At 37.8% G+C, this 27,695-nt stretch overlaps 1 protein-coding gene across 7 annotated transcripts in view; it reads right to left on the minus strand.

Annotated features, from left to right (window-relative positions):
- Positions 1 to 27,695, minus strand: part of FUT8 (fucosyltransferase 8) — a 321,926-nt gene that overhangs the window by 86,237 nt on the left and 207,994 nt on the right. For all 7 annotated transcript variants that reach the window (XM_024750842.1, XM_024750839.1, XM_024750841.1 and 4 more), the window contains 2 exons: positions 18,512 to 18,627; positions 18,233 to 18,395 (listed from right to left, as the gene is read on the minus strand). In XM_024750842.1, coding sequence (XP_024606610.1) covers positions 18,233 to 18,395; positions 18,512 to 18,627 — 279 coding nt within the window. The remainder of the gene's footprint in view (positions 1 to 18,232; positions 18,396 to 18,511; positions 18,628 to 27,695) is intronic.

The following is a 27,695-nucleotide window of genomic DNA, read 5'->3' on the forward strand; positions in this document are numbered from 1 at the left end:
TTAAATGCACTTAAATCCCAACACAGAGCACGTCAGAGATCAGGGGAAACTGGATACCCATAGCAAAGAAATAGGTAGACTAACATAAGGGAGAGAAATACATTGGTGACAGCATTTGAATATTACCTTTTTGTTCTCTCTACTGTCACCTCCTGTCCCCTCTTAAATTTCTTCTTCATACTTGGAAAAAGATCAGAGGAAAATTTTGGCACAACTCTTACACAATGGTCGAAACCAAGGGTCAGCAAACTTTTTTCAATAAAGGGCCAGACAGTAAATATTCTATGCTTTGTGGGCCTCTGTTGCTCTTGTAGCAGGAAAGCTGCCATAGACAAGATGTAAAAAAACAAAAAAATTGTGTGTGTCTTCCAATAAAACTTTATTCACAAAACCAGGCTATGAGCCAGATTTGGTCCTGAGGCTATAATTTGACAATTCTTCCTCTAAATTAATAAAATGATTGTTAAGATACTTTCCCATCCTGCATAGTAGTTTCAATTACAACATGCTCAATTTCCTGCAAAGTAAACTAAAATACCCAGTATACTGACCGCTGGTGCAGATGGTTTCATTTATATTACATTAAACAAAAGCTATGACTTGCATTTACCAACAAAGAAAAGTAAAAAGCAAGACTCCTCTCTTTCTCTGACACTCCCTACCAACCCATCAGCAAACACTTCGCCAAGCTCTGAACAAGTATCACCACTGGCATTGCTACCAACTGAGCCAACACTTTTCTCACCTGAATTGTTACAGTAACCTCTGAACAGGTCTCCCTGCTTCCACCCTTGCCAACGTCTACAGTCTATTCTCAGTGTAGCACCCAGATCCTGTCAAAATATCAGTCAAATGATGTTACTCCTTTGTTCTTATTGAACTGACTCTTCATCTCAATCAGTCAAACCCAAAGTTACTAATTTGACCTAAAAGGCCCCAGACAATATGGCCTCCCTTACCTCTTTTTATTTATTTATTTATTCATTCATTCATTTATTTATTTTTTAAAACATCTTTATTGGACTATAATTGCTTTACAATGGTGTGTTAGTTTCTGCCTTATAACAAAGTGAATCAGTTATACATATACATATATCCCCATATCTCTTCCCTCTTGCATCTCCCTACCTCCCACCCTCCCTATCCCACCCCTCTAGGTGGTCACAAAGCACCGAGCTGATCTCCCTGTGCCATGCAGCTGCTTCCCACTATCTACTTCACGTTTCGTAGTGTATATATGGCCATGCCACTCTCTCACTTTGTCCCAGCTTACCCTTCCCCATCCCCATATCCTCAAGTCCATTCTCTAGTAGGTCTGCGTCTTTATTCCCGTCTTGCCCCTAGGTTCTTCATGACCTTTTTTTTTTTTTCTCTATTAGATTCCATACATATATGTTAGCATATAGTATTTGTTTTTCTCTTTGACTTACTTCACTCTGTATGACAGACTCTAGGTCCATCCACCTCACTACAAATAACTCAATTTCGTTTCTTTTTATGGCTGAGTAATATTCCATTGTATATATGTGCCACATCTTCTTTATCCATTCATCTGTTGATAGCCAATTTGGATTCCCTTTATTTCTTTTTCTCCTCTGATTGCTGTGGTTAAAACTTCCAAACTATGTTGAGTAACAGTGGTGAGAGTGAGCAACCTTGTCTTGTTCCTGATCTTAGTGGAAATGGTTCTTGTTTCTTAATGTAGGATTGTATTGCTCTAAACTTCACTCTTGGGCTTCCCTGGTGGCGCAGTGGTTGAGAGTCCGATACAGATTTTTTCCTGCAATTGATATATAGTCTCATAGCATTATGGTCTGAAAAGATACCTGATACAATTTCAATTTTCTTAAATTTACCAAGGCTTGATTTGTGACCCAAGATACGATCTATCCCGGAGGAGATTCCATGAGCACTTGAGAAGAAAGTGTATTGTGTTGTTTTAGGATGGAATGTCCCATAAATATCAATTAAGTCCATCTTGTTTAATGTGTCATTTAAAGCTTGTGTTTCCTTATTTATTTTCATTTTGGATGGTCTGTCCATTGGTGAAAGTGGGGTGTTAAAGTCCGCTATGATGATTGTGTTACTGCCAATTTCCCCTTTTACAGCTGTTAGTATTTGCCTTATGTATTGAGGTGCTCCTATGATGGGTGCATAAATGTTTACAATTGTTATATCTTCTTCTTGGATTGTACCCTTGATCATTATGTAGTGTCCTTCTTTGTCTCTTGTATTTGTTTTAAAGTTTATTTTGTCTGATATGAGAATTATACTCCCCTTTCTTTTGATTTCCATTTGCATGTAATATCTTTCTCCATCCCCTTACTTTGTCTGTATGTGTCCCTAGGTCTGAAGTGGGTCTCTTGTAGACAGCATATAATACGGGGTCTTGTTTTGTATCCATTCAGCCAGTCTATGTCTTTTGGTTGGAGCATTTACTCCATTTACATTTAAGGTAATTATGGATATGTATATTCCTGTTACCATTTTCTTAATTGTTTTGGGTTTGTTATTGTAGGTCTTTTCCTTCTCTTGTGTTTCCTGCATAGAGAAGTTCCTTTAGCATTTGTTGTAAAGCTGGTTTTGTGGTGCTGGATTCTCTTAAATTTTGCTTGTCTGTAAAGGTTTTAATAATTTCTCTGTCGAATGTGAATGAGATCCTTGTTGGGTAGAGTAATCTTGGTTGTAGGTTTTGCCTCTTAATCACTTTAAGTATGTCCTGACACTCCCTTCTGGCTTGCAGAGTTTCTGCTGAAAGATCAGCTGTTAACCTTACAGGGATCCCCTTGTATGTTATTTGTTGTTTTTCCCTTGCTGCTTTCAATATTTTTTCTTTGTATTTAAGTTTTGATAGTTTGAATAATATGTGTCTTGACATGTTTCTCCTTGGATTTATCCTGTATGGGACTCTCTGTGCTTCCTGGACTTGATTAACTATTTCCTTTCCAATATTAGGGAAGTTTTCAACTATAATCTCTACAAATATTTTCTCAGTCCCTTTCTTTTTCTCTTCTTCTTCTTCTGGGACCCCTATAGTTTGAATGTTGGTGCATTTAATGTTGTCCCAGAGGTCTCTGAGACTGTCCTCAATTCTTTTCATTTATTTTCTTTATTCTACTCTGCAGTAGTTATTTCCACTATTTTGTCTTCCAGATCACTTATCCGTTATTCTCCCTCAGTTATTCTGCTATTGATCCCTTCTAGAGAATTTTTAATTTCATATATTGTGTTGTTTATCACTGTTTGTTTGCTCTTTAGCTCTTCTAGGTCCTTGTTAAACGTTTCTTGTATTTTCTCCATTCTATTTCCAAGATTGTGGATCATCTTTACTATCATTATTCTGAATTCTTTTTCAGGTAGACTGCCTATTTCCTCTTCATTTGTTAGGTCGGGTGGGTTTTTACCTTGTGCCTTCATCTGCTGTGTGTTTCACATTTTGCTTAACTTATTGTGTTTGGGGTCTCCTTTTCACAGGCTGCAGGTTCATAGTTTCCATTGTTTTTGGTGTCCGCAGGGGCTAAGGTTGGTTCAGTGAGTTGTATAGGTTTCCTGGTGGAGGGGACTAGTGCCTGTGTTCTGGTGGATGAGGCTGGATCTTGTCTTTCTGGTGGGCAGGTCCACATCTGGTTGTGTGTTTTGGGGTGTCTGTGAACTTAGTATGATTTTAGGCAGCCTCTCTGCTAATGGGTGGGGCTGTGTTCCTGTCCTGCTAGCTGTTTGGCACAGGGTGTGCAGCACTGGAGCCTGCTGGTCATTGAGTGGAGCTCGGTCTTGGCGTTGAGATGGAGATCTCTGGGAGAGCTTTCGCCGTTTGATATTATGTGGACCTGGGAGGTCTCATGTGGACCAGTGTCCTGAACTTGGCTCTCCCACCTCACAGGCACAGCCCTGACGCCTGGCTGAAGCACCAAGAGCCTGTCATCCACACGACTCAGAATAAAAGGGAGAAAAGAAAGAAAGAAAGAAGAAGATAAAATACAATAAAATTAGAAAGTTATTAAAATAAAAAATTAAATAAATTTTTTTTAAAAAGGAAAGAAAGAAGAGAGAAACCAAACCAAAAAAGCAAATCCACCAATGATAACAAGCGCTAAAACCTATACTAAAAAAAAAAAAAAACACAGTACGGAATGCGGGCCAAGCCTGAGGCGGCAGAGGCTGGCGTGACGTTGCACCAGCCTGAGGCACGCCATGCGTTTTACCGGGGAAGTTGTCCCTGGGTCACGGGACCCTGGCAGTGGCGGGCTGCACAGGCTCCCAGGAGGGGAGGTGTGGAGAGTGACCTGTGCTCGCACACAGGCTTCTTGGTGGCAGCAGCAGCAGCTTTAGCGTCTCATGCCTGTCCCTGGTGTCCGCGCTGATAGCCACTGCTTGCGCCTGTTTCTGGAGCTCCTTTAAGTGGCGCTCTTAATCCCCTCTCCTCGCGCACCAGGAAACAAAGAGGGAAGAAAAAGTCTCTTGCCTCTTCGGCAGGTCCAGACTTTTTCCTGGACTCCCTCCTGGCTAGCCGTGGTGCACTAACCCCTTCAGGCTGTGTTCACGCTGCCTACCCCAGTCCTCTCCCTGCGATCTGACCAAAGCCTGAGCCTCAGCTCCCAGCCCCTGCCCGCCCCAGTGGGTGAGCAGACAAGCCTCTCAGGCTGGTGAGTGCCGGTCAGCACCGATCCTCTGTGCGGGAATCTCTCCGCTCTGCCCTTCACACCCTTGTTGCTGTGCTCTCCTCCGCAGCTCGGAAGCACCCCCGCCTCCGCCACCCGCAGTCTCTGCCCGCGAAGGGGCTTCCTAGTGTGTGGAAACCTTTCTTCCTTCACAGCTCCCTCCCACTGGTGCAGGTCCCGTCCCTGTCCTTTCGTCTCTGTTTATTCTTTTTTCTTTTGCCCTACCCAGGTACGTGGGGAATTTCTTGCCTTTTAGGAGGTCTGAGGTCTTCTGCCAGCGTTTAGTAGGTGTTCTGTAGGAGCTGTTCCACATGTAGATGTATTTCTGATGTATTTGTGGGGAGGAAGATCATCTCCGCGTCTTACTCCTCCATCTTGAAGCTCCTCTTCCTCTTCCCTTACCTCTTTGATCTCATCTACTACTGTCCTCCTTGTTTACTCTATTTCAGCCACATAGTCTTGTTACTAACCTCTGAACATGTCAGCCATGTTCCTACTTTAGGACCTTTGCATTTGCTCCTCCTTCCCCTGGAATGCTGGTTTCCCAGATACCCATCCACATGGCTCACCCAAATGTCCTTCAAAATTTTGCTCATATGTCACCTTCCCCAAAAGGCTATCCAGACTATCTCACTTAAAAATTCAACACCCAGTCACCATCACATCCCTTGCTTTTCCTTCTCCTCTTTCCCTGCTGTATTTTTCTCCAAGCAATTATCATCTTCTAATATATACCATTTACTTCTTTATTTTATTATCTTTCTCCCTCTACTAGAATTTAAGCTCCATGGCAGCAGGGTATTTTTCAAACTCCCCTCCCTCCTCCCAAACGAGCATTTAGAACAGTGCTGATCACATAGAAAACGTTCAGTATATATCTTTGAATAGATAAATGAATGAAAAAGTGGCAAAAATTTTCAAGAATTTTAGATGAGATAATATTGAGAATTTTTACCTTCCACAAATCTAATTTTGTGCTAGAGAATTTCTGGGAATAATCCTTAACTAGTAATAACTCCAGGTTTACCCCTTCTCTGCACTTTATATTAACTCTTCTGTTCTGGGAATGCTTATAAGTATGTGTTATTTGCTTGTGAAAATTATGAAGTTAGAAATTTATTTCTATTTATCAGAAAGTATACAGCTGTCCCTTGAACAACTCTCAGGGGTTAGCGATGCTGAACCCCCTACAGAGTCGAAAATCTGCATATCACTCTTGAATCCCCAAAAACTTAACTACTAATAGCCTACTGTTGACCGGAAACCTTATCGATAACATAAACAGAATTAACACATATTTTGTATGTTATATGTACAACAATCAAAATGTTATGCACCAACAAATATCAAAGTAAAGGGTCTGGAGTACAAAAATGTGGACTCTGTTCATTGTAAATATGCAAAATCAGAAAGATTTTGAATCAGAGGAAAAAGAGCTTTGAGAGCCAGACAGATCTATCTCTCAGTTTGGGATCCAACTCTTACCAGGTTTGTGTCCTAGGAAAGTTATTTTGACATCTCTGAGACATAGTTACTTCACTTTAAAATAAGTATTATAAAACCTTCCACACAGTTTTTTAAAAAGGATTAGTGATAATACAAACAAAGTAGTATATGTGGTGGCTGCTTGCTACAGACTGAACATCTGTGTCTCCCCCAAACGCATCCATTGAAACTTAATGCCCGGTGTGATGGTATTCAAATGTGGGGCGTGTGGGAAGTGCTTAAGTCATGAGGGTGGAGCCTTATGAATGAGATTAGTGCTCTTGTAAAACAGACCCCACAGAGCTCTCTAGCCCCTTCTTCTGTATGAGGGCACAGTGAGAAGGCACTGTCTATGGAGCAGAAAGAGGGCACTCATCAGACACCAAATCTGCCAGCACCTTGATCTTGAACTTCTCACCGTCCAGAATTGTGAGAAGTAAATTTCTGTTGTTTACAAGCCACACGGTCTATGATACTTTTTTGTCATAGTAGGCCAAACAGACTAAGACATTGCTATTTATGCTAGAATGCCTCAGAGAGTTGCTTCAGAACTTTTACCTTGTGTCTGAAGAGTACCTACTAATAATTCCACAACTAAGAGGAAAGATCAATTGGGTATGAGGGTGACAGTAATATGTGGGACTGACAGCCAGTCAGAAAAATGACCCAATACTCAGTGCCTTATAGCACCCTGAAGAAAGGGATTGATCAGTGAGGACTCATTTAACAGATGATGAAACCAGCCCTCAACAACTGTGATTTATCTAGGAGTACATGACATAGTCTCAGTTCTCTTCTATTCCTGGTTCTTAACTAGATGATAAACCATTTAGGAGCAAAGCAATGGAAGCCCACTGGAAAAATAATTAAAGTCTTATTTACTATCATAGAAAATTATCAGAACTACATACGGTTAACAGAGAATACCCGATAATAGCCCCTTTGAATAAAACAAAACTATTAATAATATGCAAATGAAAATTCAAAATCATAGCCATAGTTTAGAATATTCATCCAACTAATAGTGGAACAGCTTTATACAATGCTTTGGGATAACAGGGTCATCTGTGAAGCATTTCAGGCATTTGTTCAATGTGTCAACATTATCCATGCACAGGACACTTCACAGCTTGACTATTTCCATGCTTACCCTTTTAAAATAGGAAAAGAGTCTAATATGTGATGCTTTATCTGTTTTTATATTATTCCCACCTAAGATTCAAAACATTTCTTTCATGAAAAGGAGTAATTTTAGTTGGAAAAACCATATCTACAACTTACTGCCTCCTTTAAGAAACTAACTTACAGTCTTACACACTGAACAGAGGTTCAAGTTTTTTTCAGATTATGAAACTGAGGCCCCTATGGGCTATTATGTAGCCTATGGTATTATTTTATAGTTGCTGTGGGAAAAGTCACCACTCATGAAATTGTGTGAGTTGATCATGGAAACACAGGAGATGTCTTTCCTTATAATGGTGTTACAGGGCTAAGCTGAAGTTTATTTAAATTATTTTCTCAGTTTTATAGGCCTCTTTCCCATTACTCTCATCACACCCATTATTTTTCACATTTCATAGGTTTCATCATATCCAAACATGGTTATTTGCTTTTTCCTACCCACCAAATAGGAGTGATCACAAAACTTGTTGAAAGTCTCAACTTTAAATAGCAGTATTGTTTCTGGAGATGTAGTACAGTGGGATAAATAACCAGTCTATCAGCAAATGCCTGTTGAAGGAATAAAGGAAATTCAATATGTTCTGCATGGCGTTCCATTACATTAAAGATACACACACACACAGACAAATAGCACTACATTCCATGACAATCAGTATATAGCCCTAAGCAGGTAAAAAACTACATTAGGTGTAATTTAGAGGGGAAAATTCTTTGAAATACATAAATTGGCATGGTTTATGCTTTCATGTCATAGTAATCAAGCCATCACTTTACCACTGGGAATGAAAGCTGATCTCTGTATATTTTAATAAATTAGAAAACATAAAAGTGAATGTTTTTACCAAGTTACATCACTACTAAGTCTTAGCGATCAGTTATTTATATTTATCCCAATATCTGTCAAGAAAGTGGAATAACCACTTTATAACTAGAAGACCAAAGACTAAAAAATGTACACTAATTTTTTATGATAATGCAGTCAGAGTCATAGTATAAGTCACTCTATTCCAACAGTCAACTAAAATTAAGCTTCCTTTGTAAAACTCTTTTTCTTGGCCTCCCCACTGGAGACCATGTAAGGAAGACAAGCCCAGGAAATGACTTTAAATTCAATCTACAGTTGACCCTTGAACAACACCGTCTGAACTGTGCGAGTCCAGTTATACGCAAATTTTTTCAATAAATATCGGAAAAATTTTTTGAGATTTGAGACAATTTAAAAAAAACTCACAGATGAACTGCATAGTCTAGAAATATTGAAAAAATTAAGAAAAAGTTAGGTATATCATGAATGTATAAAATATATGTAGATAACAGTCTATCCTTACATAGGCATAAAGGCATTAAATTCTATAATTTAATATAAAATTAATACTGTGTTAGTTTTCTTACTGTTTTAAAACTTTGCTTTCAAAAAATTACATTACCATACAGTATGCCTTCCTCATAACTGGAGAAACTGCATATCAGCCGACCATCATAGGTAAGTGTTTTTTTTAAATTTAACAATGTTTCCAATACTGTATTATGAATATGATTGTAAAACTGTATGCCATAAAAATTTTAAAACAATTCATTTATTAGTGTATAGGCTAAGCTACCATGAAGCAATCATATTGATTACACTACCTCCTTTAAAGCAATCATTGCTGTTACAGGTATAATGCATGTATTGTTATAGCTGCACATAAATGCATTTTTTTCATGTTATCTTTTCATTTTTGCTTTCTAATGTTAGTAATACATATAATATCTTCAGTGTTTCGTATCATATAAGACAATATAGATGTAGGTACTGACAGACAATTCATCTTGTAAACAGAGGACATAAACTTCCAGTACCAGTAAAGATAGTACAGTACTGTAAATGTATTTTCTCTTTTTTATGAGTTCCTTAATAACATTTCCTTTTCCCTAGCTTATTTTAAGACTACAGTATATAATACATGTAACATATAAAATATGTGTTAATCAACTGTTTATGTTACCAGTAAGGTTTCTGGTTAACAGTAGGCTACTAGTAGTTAAGTTTTTGCGAAGACAAAAGTTATACGTGGATTTTTTTACTGTGCGGTGGATTGGTGCCCCTAACCCCCACATTTTTCAAGGGTCAGCTGTAGTTCTTTACTAAGCCAATAATGTTTAGACATTACCATCCTGCAAAATTTGTCACCTTTTAGCCAAAGACATGAGGATAATCAAACAGAAAGTTTCAGTTCTGGCCCATTACTGGGAAACATGGTGCCTGAAAACCATTCTACAGAAATTCCGGATTTTCAGTGACTCCATTCTCAAATCAAATCTCCTAGAGGTATCCCTCAAGCTGGTAAACTGGATGTCTTGGTTTTGACTATGAAGATACCAAAAAATCTAGGACGTGGGTGGTGAATCTAAAGGCCTGAGGTATTAAAAGCCTTTGAGAAATACAAACCCAGGCAAAGTACCAGCAGAATAGTGCTAGTCATTTGAGGGTAGAATACACATGCCTGAAGATAAGTGATAGACTAGACCAACGTCTATGACTCTAAGAGAAAGCCAGCTACGACAGGCATCAAAACCTCTTCTTCAAAAACTGGGCTACATTTATGTTCGTTGTATTTTCTGTTAATTTTCCTATTTTTATACCTTAATATTCACAAAACTCTTTTTAAATGTTCTCGTCTGTCTCAATTATGCCAATGAAGAACCACAAGGAGAGTATTTTGCTTATACCTTATTCAAAATGTTGAAGAGGGAAATTCTCCCTGAGGGCCAGCACAGAGCAGATATAATTCAAGGAAGAAAAGTCCAAGGTGAAGGAACTGACATTTATTAAAGTAAATGTGACTAAGGGAGGCTACACCACAGAGCCTAATCCATAGGTAAATATGGATCAAGGGCAATACTTTTGTTTGCTCCTGGGGCAGAAGTAAGCAGTGCAAAGGATAAAAATGTGACCAGGAGACAGACAGGCAGACAATGCTCCCACTGCCTCCCATGTTGTCTCAGCAGGAATTTTAGAATACCACCATTCTGACAGCTCACATGGGTGAAGAGGAGTCCAGGAGGTCAACAACAAATACAGCTCATACTACCACATAAGGCAATAATTATGCTATTTGGTGATTGATGTCCACTAGGCTTATGTTTATGTTCCAGATCTTCCTTTTGAGCACTGTGACAATCTCCCCTTACCTGTGCCTTCCTTGGAGGATCTAAGAATTTTCTATTTATATCCTCTTACAGGACTTTCCTTGTGCAGGTCTGACTAGAGTCTACCAGAACCTACAATGTGTCAGTGACTGTGGAAAGTGTTTTATATATTTTCCCACACTTAATCATCACAATGCTGTGATATAGCAATTATATCTCCACGTGTAGAAGAGAAAAATAAAGCTCAGAGAAGTATTTAGCAATTAAGAGAAAGGATTTCAGAATATAACAGCTCTGCCACTTACTTGCGTAAGCTATCTAAATTCTCTAGGTCTGAGTATAACTTTATTTATAAAATGAGGAGGCTATCAATATTACTATGTTGACAAAATAAGATAATGAATGGAGAGCCTTTATCACAGTGACTGGCATGTAGGAAATCCTTAGTAAGTAGTTTTTTTTGTTTGTTTGTTTTGCGGTATGGGGGCCTCTTGCTGCCGTGGCCTCTCCGGCTGCTGAGCACAGGCTCCGGACGTGCAGGCCCACCAGCCATGGCTCACCGGCCCAGCCGCTGCAGCATGTGGGATCTTCCCGGACCAGGGCACGAACCCGTGTCCCCTGCATCGGCAGGCGGACTCCCAACCACTGCGCCACCAGGGAAGCCCAGTAAGTAGTTATTTCTAATGTCAAAATAATTATTGAGTTTGGAAACCACACCCAAGGAGATGTAAGGTGGGGGCAGGCAAAACAGAACTAGGGCCACAAGATGAGACATACTTTTCCACCTGCAGGTTCTCCTCCCAATGCAAATTTTATTTTAGGGGAGAATGTTCCTTTACACAAGATGGAGAATCACAATCTGGCTGATAGAAACTAAGTGATAAGCAGAATAAGGACCACTTCATATGACAATGTCTCCCTTTGTCCAAGGATATTAAGAGAAATGTTCTAGTACCGCTTAAAAATAAGCCTGGATTCCTTAGTAGAAAAACAATCATACAAAAACATTTTGTCCAAAGGAATTAAAAGCTGGAGAACGAGTATCTACATTCCAGCTTAATGTACGAATCAATTAAATCACACATCAAAGAAATTAAGTGTGTATGTAATGAAACAAAAAACAAAGAATAATAGATTTGAAGGTTCACAAAACTATTCAAGAGTGAAAATTGCAATTCTTGGAACGTTCAAAGACAGTTGAGTAGAGTCCACCTTATAAAGAGAGTGAAAACACAAGCTACTGGACCACAATGGTTATGACCAGCAATTCTGATCAAATAGATCCATAAGCTATTAACCTACCAATCTTGCCCTATAACCAGTCAGATATTGTACCCCTTATCTGATTTGAAGTGCTTTTGTTACATAGTCCCCTACACACAGTAGCAAAAAGCCAATCAGCTTAATTAGCCATAAGTATCATTCATCATTTTGGAAACACAGCTGATCTCAGTCTTAGCAAAGCTGCTTTACATATTACTGATAATGAGATGATGCAAACCAGGCAGGAGTGATGAGATTGCTACTTTACTAGATTGTTTCTCAATAGTTTCAGTCAATTTAATTGAGAAATAGCCCATCAGTCCTGTGAGCCCTCCTGTCCTTTAATAATTAATGCAATTTAAAATAAGAAAGAAGCAATTCCAGTAACTATTTCATAAACTGGTGTTTGGCACCATAAAGATGACAAAAAGAGCCAAAGTGACAATGATTAAGTTAAATGTATCTCTGGACAACCAAACACGTGGTAAGACAAACTCTTCATGACACCCTCAGAGGTTGAGGGCCAAATCTATGAGGCTGTAAATCCAAGCACTGAGCCTACAACTACTACATAAATAATAAAACCATAATGACAAAAATAATCACTCTCAATTGCTGATTTCTCTCTTGCTATTTCAAAGAGACGGGCCAGGGTCAACTCATGATCAATGATATCAAAAGCACCAGGTAAATGGGACTGTATTACTAAGAAGTGTGGTCACATACAATCATTAGAATGAAATCATCAACTGAAAAATCAAATAATACTAATGCTTGAGATCAATACAGCAGGTAATAATAATATGCTACTCTGTATTTATTTATACCATCAGCCCCTCTAAATTCTTAAAAAACCTTCTAAAAGACAAAGAATATTACTAATTAACTAGCAGTTGATCACCCAACAGTAGCAACAGGTAGGGATCAAGCTCTACTAGATACTAGCTCTCAAGTAATAGGCTAATCAGGTCAATAGCATTTTGCTAAAAATCTCAGGTGAACTGAATCCCATATCAAGTATGATATTTGGCATCCAAGCTGCATTAGTGACAGGTATTTTAAGTAATGAACAGTGGGAGCCACATTCTAGAAAAGAAACATGGTCCCCTCACTAAAAAGAACAGCATCAAGTGGGGAGCAAAAGAAGAGTCTTTCCCCACAGTTTACAGATAGGTCCACTAATCTACAGAGAAATGTGATTTTTTTCCAGGAAACCTAGACAACCTCTATCAGTGGTGAACGCATAAAGAGAACCAGGGATTCTGTAGAGCCTTAGTTCTCAAAGACCAGCAACTTCAACAACACTTACGAATGTGTTAGAAATGGAAATTCTCGGGCCTCACTCCAGACCTACTGAATCAGGAACTCTGAGGATGGGATTTAGCAATCTGTATTTTTTAAGAAGCTCTCCAGGTGCTCCTGATGCCTTGCTGAAGTTTGAAAAGCACTACAGTAACAACAATGACACACAAAATTTCTTAACAATTTAGGACGGAGCACTTTTGGCTTCCCTACTTTCTAATTCACCTATGTGCTGAGAAGAGACTGTTGTGAGATATGCCTCTATTTATGAGATGGTAAGTACTGAATTTCAAATATCTTCAATAGTATCTATGACCACGACTTTACAAGTTAAAATGTTTGGAAACTAAATTTTTCTACTTAGTATGACAATTGAGGACATTAGCAATATTTGTGATTTACTCAACATTTAGTTTTTTATATTAGGGTTCTAGGAAATTTATTTGGAAAATAAATAAGAGTTCTGCTCCTAAAATTGACTTAGTTAAAATATACCTTCCATAATAACAGTGCAATAAACCATTCATATTGTTCACACATATAAAAAGAAATCTAATATACACTAATAAACATATATAAAAGGATTTCTGATTTATATACTTTAGGTATGGTATTACCTTTTGAAGAATTAAGATGAAAGATATGCAATTTTATTTATCACATTAAGCTGTAAAGGTCTAAGAGGCAATAAAAACTGAGTATGAAAGATGTGTAAAAAGTAAGGATACATTTTTTTTCCCTTTCAATATTAAACTGAAGTCCCAGTTTTGTCTGTAAAGCAAGTAGATAGATTGATTCCAAGAGCTTAGGGTCATCAAAAGAAAATAACATTCCATATTCACTTTACTCTTTCTCCTCTCCTTGCAAGGAGAGTAGCACCATGGAATAAGACATAAGATCTAAACCAGTTCTCTGAATCTAACAACCTTAATAAGTTTATGATGAGGTGAAGTGGGGTTTTTTCCCTCAATTTAAACAAATTTTTAGATGCATTTAAGAAACTACTGAGCAAACAATCCACGAAATGTAAACAAACGATTAGATGTATTTGGTAAGCAACATTATTTTTTATCATTCACATTCAATTAAAAGAAAGTCCATACTTCATTGCTTAGAATCAGAATTACACTCCAAATCAGAAACACTATGATAGTTTTATTTTTAGTGATTCATATATAACTGAAGTCTCAAGACTACTTTTAGATACAGGAATCACTTAAATCCTCTAAAACAAATCAAACATGAAGTCAAGGGCACTGAGTACAAAAATCCTTCTATGTCAGGTTTTCTTCCAGTCCCATCATGCTTCCTATCAGTCCATTTCCTTCCCTATATATCCTTGACTTCTAACAGATACTCTCTGTTTTGCAGAACCCACTGTTAAAATTAACTGGAGCTTCCAGTTTTATTCAGAGGTAAATGACTTTACTCCTATAACTTGCCCTTCATACCTTTTGGGATTCTCAATTACAGGAGAATATTTTTACCTCAATTATTTAATTTTCTTTAGTTGCATAATATTCATAAATCTTTCAGTGGAACAGGATTATTTTTACAAGGAGGTACAAAGTAGAGTGTGAAATAATCAAAGAATGCACATACATGCCTCCCCAGCAAATAAAAAAGACATAACTTACTGAACACTAACTAAATAATGAGTGCTTAGTACTGCAGGGTAGAGAAGAAACTGAAGTTAGAGTTCCAGTCCTCAGGAGATTACACTTCGTCAGGGAAAAAAGCCAAATTACTACAAAAGAAACAATGATGTCCATTTATGAAAGCTGTCCCTCCCAGGAAATTACAAGTCCTCAATTACTTTTGAGTCCCCCATCTCCCTATATTAGATCAGTTACCAAATCCTGCAGCTTCCATTTTTCACGCATTTATCCCTTTCTATTCCTACTACCAACTACCCAGGTCCAGAAGCTCATTATCACTTACTTGGACTTCTGTAAAATCTTTCTCATTTCCTGACAACAGACTTTGCTTCACACAGCTCTCAGAATGAGATTTCTAAAATGCACCAGTAAGACTTGTATCCAGAATAAATGAAGAATGCTTATAGCTCAATAAAAAGAAAAAAAATTCCCCCAAAATTAAGCATGTGATTTGGAAAAGACACTTTACCAAGGATGATATATGGATGGCAATTAAGCACATTAAAAGATGCTCAATATCATTAGTAAGGAGTTGCAAATGAAAACCATTATGATATACCACTACACTCCTGTTAGAATGGTAGGAGGAAAATGTAAAAATTGACAATACCAAGTGCAACAAGGATACAGAGCAACTGGAACTCTTACACACTGCTGATGAGAATACAAAATAATACTACCCTTTGGCAAACAGTTTGGCGATGTCTTAGGGAATTAAACATTCACTCCATATATCAATAGTCCCCAACCTTTTTGGCACCAGGGACCGGTTTCATGGAAGACAATTTGTCCACAGACAGGGGAGGGGGGAGGGGGTTCAGGCAGTAATGTGAGCGATGGGGACAGGCAGATGAAGCTTTGCTTGCTCGCCCGCCGCTCACCTCCTGCTGTGCGGCCCAGTTCCTAAGGAACTGCCATACATGACCCATCAAACCCACTCCTACGTATTAATCCAAAAGAAGTGAAAACATGTTTCCACAAAAAACGTGTATATTAATGTCTATAGTAGCTTTATATATACATAATTGCCAAAAAATTGAAAACCCAAATGTGCTTCAACTGGTGAATGGATAAACTAACTGTGGTAGGTCCATACGATGGAATATTACTTAGCAATAAAAAGGAATGAACTACCCATACACAACACAACATGGGTGAATCTCAAATGCATTACACCAAGTAAAAGAAACCACACTCAAAAAACTACGTAGTGTGATTGCATTCACATAAAATTCTGGAAAAGGTAAAATTATTGGGGCAGGAGACAGACTGGGTGACTGCAAGGGACTGGTGTGGGGGTGGGGCGGTGCTGACTCTAAAGAGGCAGAAGGAATTTTCCTGGGGTGGCGGCAGTGTTCTGCATCTGGATTGCAGTGGTGGTTACAAAACTATGAGCATGTGTCAAAACTCACAGAACTACAGACTAAAATATGTGTATTTTACTGTAAATAAACTATGCCACAATAAAGTTGAAAGGAATTTAGAAAGGAAAAAGAGGAGGATCAGTGTTTCTATCAGAACAAAGTTCTAAGATAGAAAGAAACCCCTTCTGAAGAAACAAAAGCCCATAAGTTACTTCTCTATAACTGATGTCTTTCTAAACCAAAAAATGATGAGTGATTCAAAGGGAAATCTGAACAAGAAAACCGATAGATTCAACTTCTGATTCTTCAGAGAATACAGACAGTCCAGAGACAACTTGTACACTATGATTTGGGCAAGTGTAAAAAGAAAATGGGGATTTTTGTGTACTGTAAAAATCATGAGAGACAAACAAAAGTCTTTTAATTTTAATTCTTACACTTATCTTGGAAATTACCAGTAAGACGGCATATTCTACATACATACAAATCCTCTCTATTTGTACATTCATTACTTTAAAGGTTATTTCTCTAATGTTTGGTTGTCCTTTGCTCATTATTTGTATCACTGCATTCTAATCTGGCTGCCTGGAGTTAAATTACTACCCTGCGAAGTTGTATCCCAAGTTCATTATAATTTCTGCTTAAGACAGCAAAAGAAATCGACTTGGATATTTTGGGTACCTTTCCTTTTTTTTTCAGTGAAATATTATTATTTAACATTTACTAAAAGGTACTGTCAAGAAACATAATGTATTTAAACCGGAACTCACAAAAAACTTAACATTGATTTACATCAACTTTTCAGGGCCCAACATTTTTCATTTGTACATGTTTTCCAATTTCTACATATAGTCACAAAATATATGCACAAAATAATTTATAAGTAATTATTTTAATTTGGAAGAGACCAAACAATGAAATACTCAAGTAATTAAATCACTCAAACTTTAAAATTAAACATTCTATCAGTAGTCAAGAGCCAAAATTATCCTTTAAATACCATACAGGCTTCTCAACTCAAATCCTCTTCAGATGTACACTTTCCTATAAAACTGCAATAAGCAAAGCACACAAGCACACTGCTCCAAATAACATAACTTTGGTGCCTAGAATCAGCTTAGGGTAGAGAAGCATTAAGGACAGAATTAGTCAGTATTTGGTCTAGTGGTCTAAGTATGGCTTGATTGCAAGCTAAGCTAAAAATTTCAAAGGGACTGCCAAATCTGTGGCCTAATAAGTCAATGCCCCTTGAAATTTATGCTATCTTATTGCTGTAGATTCACTAATGCTAAAATGATTCCAATAAACTGACAGATTTTATTTGTAATTTCACTTAAAATAGCAGAGCAATGTTTCACAATCACTACAGTATTGCTGATGACGTTAATATATATGAATCTGTTGGTTGTGGGTAATTCTTTTCCTCTTCATAGTGGTAGGTTGTGTTAATACAACAAGTTTCTTCTATTGTTCACTAATGAGACAGTAATTGCCAACAGAATCCTACTGGGAATACAGACTTGCATAAATAATAGGGCTAAGGACAGGTTTTACATATCTATAATGATTCTCAGGTACATTTTGTTCTGCATGAACACACCAACACCGAAATGTATCCTTTCCTATGGAGGATAAACTCCGTATCCTCAGAAATGTGCAAACAAGAGGAACAAATTTAACGAGGCAGATTTCAGGTTCTTCTTTCTAGCAACTAAATGAAAGAGCAATTAACAGAATGCTCCTTTTTATCAAAAACTTATTACCCTTTCACTAGAAGCCCTAAAAAGTTGCTATTTTAAAGTTTTCAATGCTTCAGTTAGAAACATAACTGGCAGCCTCAGTATGAGTTCCAATGAATGTACTGCAATGTAAAACTGTACATGTCACTTCAAATATTGGTTGTATAACAAGGAAGTTTAAAGAAGATATTTTAATGCATTGTTGGCTGACACCACTATCTTCTGAGTTTATTTAGGGTATAAAGATTTCTAGAAATTCATTTAAAATAATATTTTCTGGTGATGAACTACATTTGGCAATTATTGTCCACTGAGCCCTCAGGTACTCTACTGCTTCTAAACATGGTAGGTATCATTTACCATTCAGCAGGGAAATTAACAAAAGTTCCCATTTCCCATTCTTAGATTATAATCTTTACTAAACCCCAAATGAAATGTAAATGTAGTACCTTTCATGATGTCCCAAATCTGACAGAAATTCATCTGCATGTCTTTGGAGTTCATTTCCTTCTAAATTCTTTAATTTCTTCAACTCACTTTGTAGAAAAAACCAGAGCTCTTTAGCTCCATTTTCAATCCTCCTCCTTAGGATTTCATGATCCTTCCCAAGACCTGCAGTCAAAGAACAGAGAGCATCAGCATTTCCAACATTTTGATGAAAGGAAATTTTCAATTATTTGTGCTAATGTCAACATACTGAAGAGGAAAAACAATGTATCGTTACCTACCATTTCTAGTTTGTTTCTTATAATTTTCAATCTGTTCTTTGGCCTTCACAAGCTGCTCTTCTAAAGCACGAACCCTTCCTGAAGCTGGCCCCTGATCAATGGGGCCTTCTGGTATTCTGTAGTTCAAGGAAGAAAATGTAAACATTTAGCTTATAAATTATGCAACAAAATACATGTTTACTTTGCTGAAACATTATTTATTGGTAACTCTAGAAGTCACTGGACCATATCATATATTAGAAGTACCAAATGAAATTTTTCTCTCCAAAGCTATAGGGTAAGATGTAAACACTGGAATGAAACTGAACAAACACACAAAAAAATAATCCAGCTCATAGATGTATGATCTTCTAGGAATTAAGGAACCTTTAGAACTGTCTCCTAAAAACTTTCATCATACAACTTAGAATAACACCATCAGTGGCAAAGCGATCAATTCTTCATTAGTGCTGAGAATAACAAAGCTGAAGGAGAGGGTGACAAAAAGGCTTAAAAGGAGTAAGAAAGCAAATAACTGAACCTGTGTCTATGTTCAAATAGCAAATACAAATTATTTCTAAATTAACTATAATATCAGATATAAATCTGTGTTCCGATTCATGAACTCATGACCTCAGATTACTAAGCATGGGTTTTATAAAGAAGGGAAAGACAAGAATAGAAGATGAAGTATACCAGAAAAAACACCTGAAGATTAATGTTCTGTTTACGTCAGGAATGGAAAGTATCAGTCAACAAGACAAAATGTTGGAATATAGCAGAGGAACACCAGGATCCCTTGCTTATATTATCAACCTGTACAGCTTCTTTCCAAACTGTACTTGTTTCTAACATATTTTGTTTTTATGTGACTTTTGGCAGCATTCTGTACTCCATTATGGCCATAAAAGATATCCACATCCTAATCCCGTAACCTGTAATGCCACCTTAGGTGACAAAAGAATCCTTATATGTGTGATTAAGTTAAGGACCCTGAGATAGGGAGACAGCCCTGGATTACCCAGGTGGGCCATAATTGTAACCACAGGTGTTCTTATAAGAGGGGAGTAGAAGGAAATTTTATTATAAAAGAGGATGAGGTGATGTGGTTAATTAGTTTTGAAGGTGGAGGAAGGGGTCATGACCAAAAAATGCAAGGAAGGCATCTTTAGAAGCTGGAAAAGGCAAAGAAACAGATTCTCCCCTAGAGCTTCTCTAGTGAATGTGGCCCCAATGACACCTTGGTTTTGGCCCAGTGAAACTCATTTCAGACGTCTGCCCTCCCAAACTGTAAAAGAATAAATTTCCATTTATTGTTTTAAGCCACAGAGTTTATTGTATGTGTTACAGCAGCAATAGGAAACTAATACATATACACATATTTACATACATGCATACATATACATATATACTTTCTTCTTTTTTTTTTTGCGGTGCACGGGCCTCTCACTGTTGTGGCCTCTCCCGTTGTGGAGAACTGGCTCCAGATGCGCAGGCTCAGTGGCCATAGCCCACGGGCCCAGCCGCTCCATGGCATGCAGGATCTTCCCGAACCGGGGCACGAACCCATGTCCCCTGCATCGGCAGGCGGACTCTCAACCACTGCGCCACCAGGGAAGCCCTACATATATACTTTTGAAAAACTATTAAGAAGATTAAATAATGGCTGATTTTTCTTCCAAAATCTATTTAAATGAGAAACTGCCTCTAAAAGTACGAAGCACAGAGTCTGTCAATAAAGCTTAACAGGAATATTGTATCTGGGGTCAGTCATTCTACAGATGAGCTGTAATATCAAAATGCCTGGGATATCTATTCTTACCATCACAATCACTTTTCGGAAACAATTTCTAAATTATACTTGGCAGAACTTAAACTTAGCTATCAACCTGAGGAGAAAACTAATACAAAGAGGGCAGACAGCAGAAGCAAGAAGAACTACAATCCTGCAGACTGTGGAATGAAAACCACATTCCCAGAAAGACAGACAAAATAAAAAGGCAGAGGGATATGTACCCAATGAAGGAACAAGATAAAACCCCAGAAGAACAATTAAATGAAGTGGAGATAGGCAACCTTCCAGAAAAAGAATTCAGAATAGTGATAGGGAAGATGATCCAGGACCTCGGAAAAAGAATGGAGGCAAAGATCGAGAAGATGCAAGAAATGTTTAACAAAGACCTAGAAGAATTAAAGAACAAACACCTAGAAGAATTAAATAACCAACAAACAAAGATGAACAATACAATAACGGAAATGAAAAATACACTAGAGGGAATCAATAGCAGAATAAATGAAGCAGAAGAACGGATGAGTGACCCGGAAGACAGAATGGTACAATTCACTGCCATGGAACAGAATAAAGAAAAACGAATGAAAAGAAATGAAGACAGCCTAAGAGAGCTCCGGGACAACATTAAACAAACAAACATTCATATCATAGGGGTCGCAAAAGGAGAAGAGGAAAAGGACCCGAGAAAATATTTGAAGAGGGAGTGGCACAATATATTAAAAGTGATGAAAGGGAAGAACCTACAACCAAGATTAATCTACCTGGCAAGGATCTCATTCAGATTCAACAGAGAAATCAAAAGATTTATAAACAAGCAAAAGCTAAGAGAATTCAGCACCACCAAATCAGCTCAGCAGCAAATGCTAAAGGAACTTCTCTAAGTGGGAAACACAAGAGAAGAAAAGGACCTACAAAAAGAAAGCCAAAACAATTAAGAAAATGGTAATAGGAACATATATATCGATAATTACCTTAAATATGAATAGATTCAATGCTCCAACCAAAAGACACAGGTTTGCTGAATGGATACAAAAACGAGACCCACATATATGCTGTCTACAAGAGACCCACTTTAGACCTAGGGACACATACAGACTGAAAGTGAGGGGATGGAACAAGGTATTCCAAAGACATGGAAATCAAAAGAAAGCTAGAGTGGCAATACTCATATCAGATAAAATAGACTTTAAAATAATGAATGTTACAAGAAACAAGGAAAGACACTACATAATGATCAAGGGATCCATCCAAGAAGAAGATATAGCAATGATAAATATATATGCACCCAACATAGGAGCACCTCAATACACAAGGCAAACGCTAACAGCTATAAAAGAGGAAATAGACAGTAACACTGTAATAGTGGGGGACTTTAACGCCTCACTTACACCATTGCAAGATCAACCAGACAGAAAATTAATAGGGAAACACAAACTTTAAATGACACAACAGACCAAATACATTTCATTGATATTTAAAGGACATTCTATCAGAAAACAGCAGATTACACTTTCTTCTCAAATGCACATGGAACATTCTTCAGGATAGATCACATCTTGGGTCACAATTCAAGCCTCAGTACAGTTAAGAAAACTGAAATCATATCAAGCATCTTTTCTGACCACAACGCTATGAGATTAGAAATCAATTACAGGGGAAAAAAACGTAAAAAACACAAACACATGGAGGCTAAAGAATACGTTACTAAATAACCAAGAGATCATGAAAGGAATCAAAGAGAAAATCAAAAATTCCTAGAGACAAATGACAACAAAACCACGACAATCCAAAACCTGTGGGATGCAGCAAAAGCAGTTCTAAGAGGGAAGTTTAGAGCAATACAATCCTACCTCAAGAAACAACAAAAATCTCTAATAAACAATCTAATCTTACACCTAAAGGAACTAGAGAAAGAAGAACAAACAAAACTGAAGTTAGCAGAAGGAAAGAAATCATAAAGATCAGAGGAGAAAAAAATGAAATATAAATGAAGAAAACAATAGCAAAGATCAATAAAACTTAAAAGCCGGTTCTTTAAGAAGATGAACAAAATTGATAAACCTTTAGCCAGACTCATCAAGAAAAAGAGGGAGGGGACTGAAATCAATAAAATTAGAAATGAAAATGGAGATGTTACAACAGACACCGCAGAAAAACAAAAGATCATAAGAGACTACTACAAGCAACTCTATGCCAAAGACACCTTGAAAATGGTAGTCATGAAAATGGAAAACCTTAAGAAATGGACAAATTCTTAGAAAGGTATAACCTTCCAAAACTGAACCAGGAAGAAATAGAAAATAAGAAAAGACCAATCACAAGTAATGAAATTGAAACTGCGATTAAAAATCTTCCAACAAACAAAAGTCCAGGACCAGATGGCTTCACAAGTGAATTCTATCAAACATTTAGAGAAGAGCTAACACCCACCCTTCTCAAACTCTTCCAAAAAATTGCAGAGGAAGGAACACTCCCAAACTCATTCTATGAGGCCACCATCACCCTGATACCAAAACCAGACAGGGATACTATAAAAAAGAAAATTACAGAACAATATCACTGATGAATATAGATGCAAAAATCCTCAACAAAATACTAGCAAACAGAATCCAACAACACATTAAAAGGGTCATAAACCATGATCAAATGAGATTTATCCCAGGGATGCAAGGATTGCTAAATATACGCAAATCAATCAATGTCATACACCACGTTAACAAATTGAAGAATGAAAACAATATGTTCATCTCAATAGATGCAGAAAAAGCTTCTGATAAAATTCCACACACATTTATGATAAAAACCCTCCAGAAAGTGGGCACAGAGGGAACCTACCTCAACATCATAAAGGCCATATACGACAAACCCACAGCAAACACTATTCTCAATGGTGAAAAACTGAAAGCATTTCCTCTAAGACCAAGAACAAGACAAGGATGTCCACTCTTGCCACTATTATCCAACATAGTTTTGGAAGTCTTAACCACAGCAGTCAGAGAAGAAAAAGAAATAAATGGAATACAAATTGGAAAAGAAGTAAAACTGTCACTGTTTGCAGATGACATGATACTTATACATAGATAATCCTAAAGATGCCACAAGAAAATGACTAGAGCTCATCAATGAATTGGTAAAGTTACAGGATACAAAATTAATGCATAGAAAGCTCTTGCATTCCTATACACTAAGAACAAAAGATCAGAAAGAGAAATTAAGGAAACAATCCCATTCACCACTGCAACAAAAAGAATAAAATAACTAGGAGTAAACCTACCTAAGGAGGTAAAAGACCTGTACTCAGAAAACTGTAAGACACTGATGAAAGAAATCAAAGATGACACAAACAGATGGAGAGATATACCATATTCTTGGATTGGAAGAATCAATATTGTGAAAATGACTCTACTACCCAAAGCAATCTACAGATTCAATGCCATCCGTATCAAATCACCAATGGCATTTTTTACAGAACTAGAACAAAAAAACCTTAATATTTGTATGGAGACACAAAAGACCCCAAATACCCAAAGCAATCTTGAGGGAAAAAAACGGAGCTGGAGGAATCAGAGTCCCTGACTTCAGACTATACTACAAAGCTACAGTAATCAAGACAGTATGGTACTGGCACAAAAACAGAAACATAGATCAATGGAACAGGATAGGAAGCCCAGAGATAAACCCACGCACCTATGGTCAACTAATCTATGACAAAGGAGGCAAGGATATACAATGGAGAAAAGACAGTCTCTTCAATAAGTGGTGCTGGGAAAACTGGACAGCTACCTGTAAAAGAATCAAATTAGAACACTCCCTAACACCATACACAAAAATAAACTCAAAATGGATTAAAGACCTAAATGTTAAGACCAGACACTATAAAACTCTTAGAGCAAAACATAGGAAGAACACTCTTTGACATAAATCACAGCAAGATCTTTTTTGACCCACCTCCTAGAGTATGGAAATAAAAACAAAAATAAACAAATGGGACCTAATGAAACTTAAAAGCTTTTGCACAGCAAAGGAAACTATAAACAAGACAAAAAGACAACCCTCAGAATGGGAGATAATATATGCAAATGAATCAATGGACAAAGGATTAATCTCCAAAATATACAAGCAGCTCATACAGCTCAATATCAAAAAAAGAAACAATCCAATCAAAATATGGGCAGGAGACCTAAACAGACATTTCTCCAAAGAAGACACACAGATGGCCAAGAGGCACATGAAAAGCTGCTCAACATCACCAATTATTAGAGAAATGCAAATCAAAACTACAATGAGGTATCACCTCACATTGGTTAATATGAGCATCATCAGAAAATCTACAAACAACAAATGTTGGAGCGGGTTGGAGAAGAGGGAAACTTCTCACACTGTTCGTTAGCATGTAAGTTGACACAGCCACTACGGAGAACAGTATGGACTTTCCACAAAAAATTAAAAATAGAATTACCATATGACCCAGCAGTCCCACTACTGGGCATATACCCAGAGTAAACCATAAATTCAAAAAGACACACGCACCCCAGTGTTCAATGCAGCACTATTTACAATAGCCAGGTCACGGAAGCAACCTAAATGCCCATCGACAGACGAATGGATAAAGATGTGGTACATATATACTATGGAATATTACTCAGCTATAAAAAGGAATGAAATTCGGCCATTTGTAGAGACATGGATGGACCTAGAGACTGTCATACAGAGTAAGCCAGAAAGAGAGAAACAAATATCATATATTAACGCATATATGTGGAATCTAGAGAAATGGTACAGGTGAACCAGTTTGCAAGGCAGAAATAGAGACACAGATGTAGAGAACAAACATATGGACCCCAAGGGGGGAAAGGGGGGGTGGGAGTGGGGGGATGTGGTGGTGGTGGTGGTGGTAAGATGAACTGGGAGATTGGGATTGACAAATATACACTAATATGTATAAAATAGACAACTAATAAGAACCTGCTGTATAAAAAAATAAAATAAAAATTTAAAAAAAGACATGAAATTTTTAATACCTTTTCTAGCATTTTTATATAACAGATGAAGCCAAATTAACTGTTAATTACTTGACCACTTCAGAATGCATGTTTAGTAAAGAAGCTCCTGTTACAGTTATATCAGAGTAAATAAGGTATTCTATAATTTCACATGAACTTGTATGCACTAACACTGAACGTTAGCAGGAAAGATAGCCATCCTCTAAGCATGAGTTTTCCAGGCTACAGAATTTGAATTTAAAAAGCCTTCATTTGTATACAAACAACAGAATAATGATAAAATGAAGAGAGTTGGTAGGTGCACAATTACCCAGTTTATGAGCACAAATATGTATACATTCATAAATGAGGCATTTCCTGGTATATAGTTTTTAGAACTTGGCTTTTACTTTCTGAATTAGATGGCTGGGTTTTAGGAAATAATTTCAAACAAAATAAAAGTACCACCCCTTGTAATTTATTCAATATTTTAGCATCAATATACCATAGGATAAGCATTTCCTTTTCAAAATATACTTCAGTGATACAAAATTTCACAGTAGAAAGATATGTCTAGGTCCTCCTTTTTATCTCATTTCTTCATACGTTGATGGAATAACGTTAGGGGAAAATAGGCATGAAGAAATAGCATAAGGTCTTTTCAGCAGAGTTCCATTAAGTACTAATGCCAATCTAATTCTAATAAAATAGAAATGAATTAGTGATTTCTAATAATTCATTAGATTATTAGTGATGCAATAATCTAATCCAACTGTGGATAAACTATAGGTAAAGGAAAGTAATAGAGAAGTCAATGTAAAAAATGTACAGAATAAGGACTATTGGAAAGGACTATTCTTTCCAAACCCCATAAAGAAAAAAGTCAATCTGCAAGAACAGTCTCTTTATCTGAATATTTAGGTAATTGAATGTTTTATTATATTCACTGTGCAAAAAGATATATAGAATGTCTTCTGGCCAAGACGAAATAACAGAGATCAGATTTACCATTAAGCCTGAAACAACTGAAAACCCAGATAAATCGTACGAAACAATGGTTTAATAAAACTGGAACCAGGAGAAAGATGGATGGCAAAATATGCGGTTCCTGAGTTCAGTCCCTCTCAGGGAAAGGGAAACTAGCAACTATCCATAGACAAGATTCCTTTCTGAAGATCCCAGAACAAAGGGGTGAGTCTGAAGCATCCCTTTCGACCACAAAATCTGAGAAAAACAGCATGAGAAGGGTAAGAGGAGTGTTTTCACTTTGACCACAGCCCCCCCACCAAGGTCAGTTCAGTGCTGCATTGAGGGGATCCCCTGGGCCTAAAGTTTCTCCTGTGGGAAAAGGGGAGTGCAAGAGGACATGAAGCTTCCCCAGCATTCCAGATACTTCCTAGGAGTGATACCGAGCAGGGTACTGTGGAGCTCCTGGACACAAAGCTTTTCTGTGCCCCCCATTTCTTTGATGACAATCAATAGCCTTCATCAGCCTCCATGACATTCCTTGAGTTCCAACAGGCAGATTCAGGCAGTTGTTAACTAGGGATGGGAGGGGATACAAGACCAGGGAGAAACAAACAGTCAAGAGAAACAACAGTGCAACCTTGGGGGCAAGGTCCTGGTTCCCTATCAAGGGATACACAAAACAATGTCTTTGAGTTGTTTTGCAGATACCAAAACCCCCTCCAGGTGGGAGAAGTTAAGATTAACAATGGTATGTTGTCCACAAGCATGCAGACCCTAGACCAGCTGGAACCTGAAGGTTGATGATGCTGACTCCTACTCACCCCACCACCAACCCATCAGAAGAATGTCCACGTGCTGATCATGCCCTCTTTAAACCATTACTATATAACTTCTCAGTATCCTCTTCAAGTTGGGCCACATAGTTTTTCAAAGCAGTAACCTGCTATGTCCCCCTGTGCCTGGCAAAGTAATAAAGCTATCCTTTTCTACTTCACCCAAAACTCTGTCTACGAGATTCAATTCGGCACCGGTGTACAGAGAAGCTGACCTTTCGGCAACAGGAGGCCCACTTAAGCGCTCACAGGGATTATCACGGCAATCAGCTAGAGAAGGGGAAAGGGGCTCACAGCAATGAGTGTGCAAATCCTGGCAGACTGCATTCCTGCTAGTGGTTGGGCCTGAGCGGAGATCCCATCCAGTGACTCTGACCATTTGCAGAGCTGAGCCCGTGACCCCAGCTGGTCAGGGAATCTGGCTGGCATTTCTGCCTTACTGGGTCCCCAACCAGAGTGCTATCTTGGTGGAGGACCAAATTCTAGTACTCTCCCTATACAGGGAAGCAAGTCAGCAGCCCCACCCAACTGCTAGGCATAGCCTCCAACCCCACTTAAGCAGGAAGCCTGTCCTGAGATGCTAGGCAGTCACCCAGCACATCCTACAGCCCACCCAAGCAAGGAAGCAA

This window comes from Neophocaena asiaeorientalis, unplaced genomic scaffold (assembly GCF_003031525.2).
Source record: "Neophocaena asiaeorientalis asiaeorientalis breed wild unplaced genomic scaffold, Neophocaena_asiaeorientalis_V1.1 scaffold140, whole genome shotgun sequence".
In the NCBI taxonomy this organism is placed as follows: domain Eukaryota; kingdom Metazoa; phylum Chordata; class Mammalia; order Artiodactyla; family Phocoenidae; genus Neophocaena; species Neophocaena asiaeorientalis.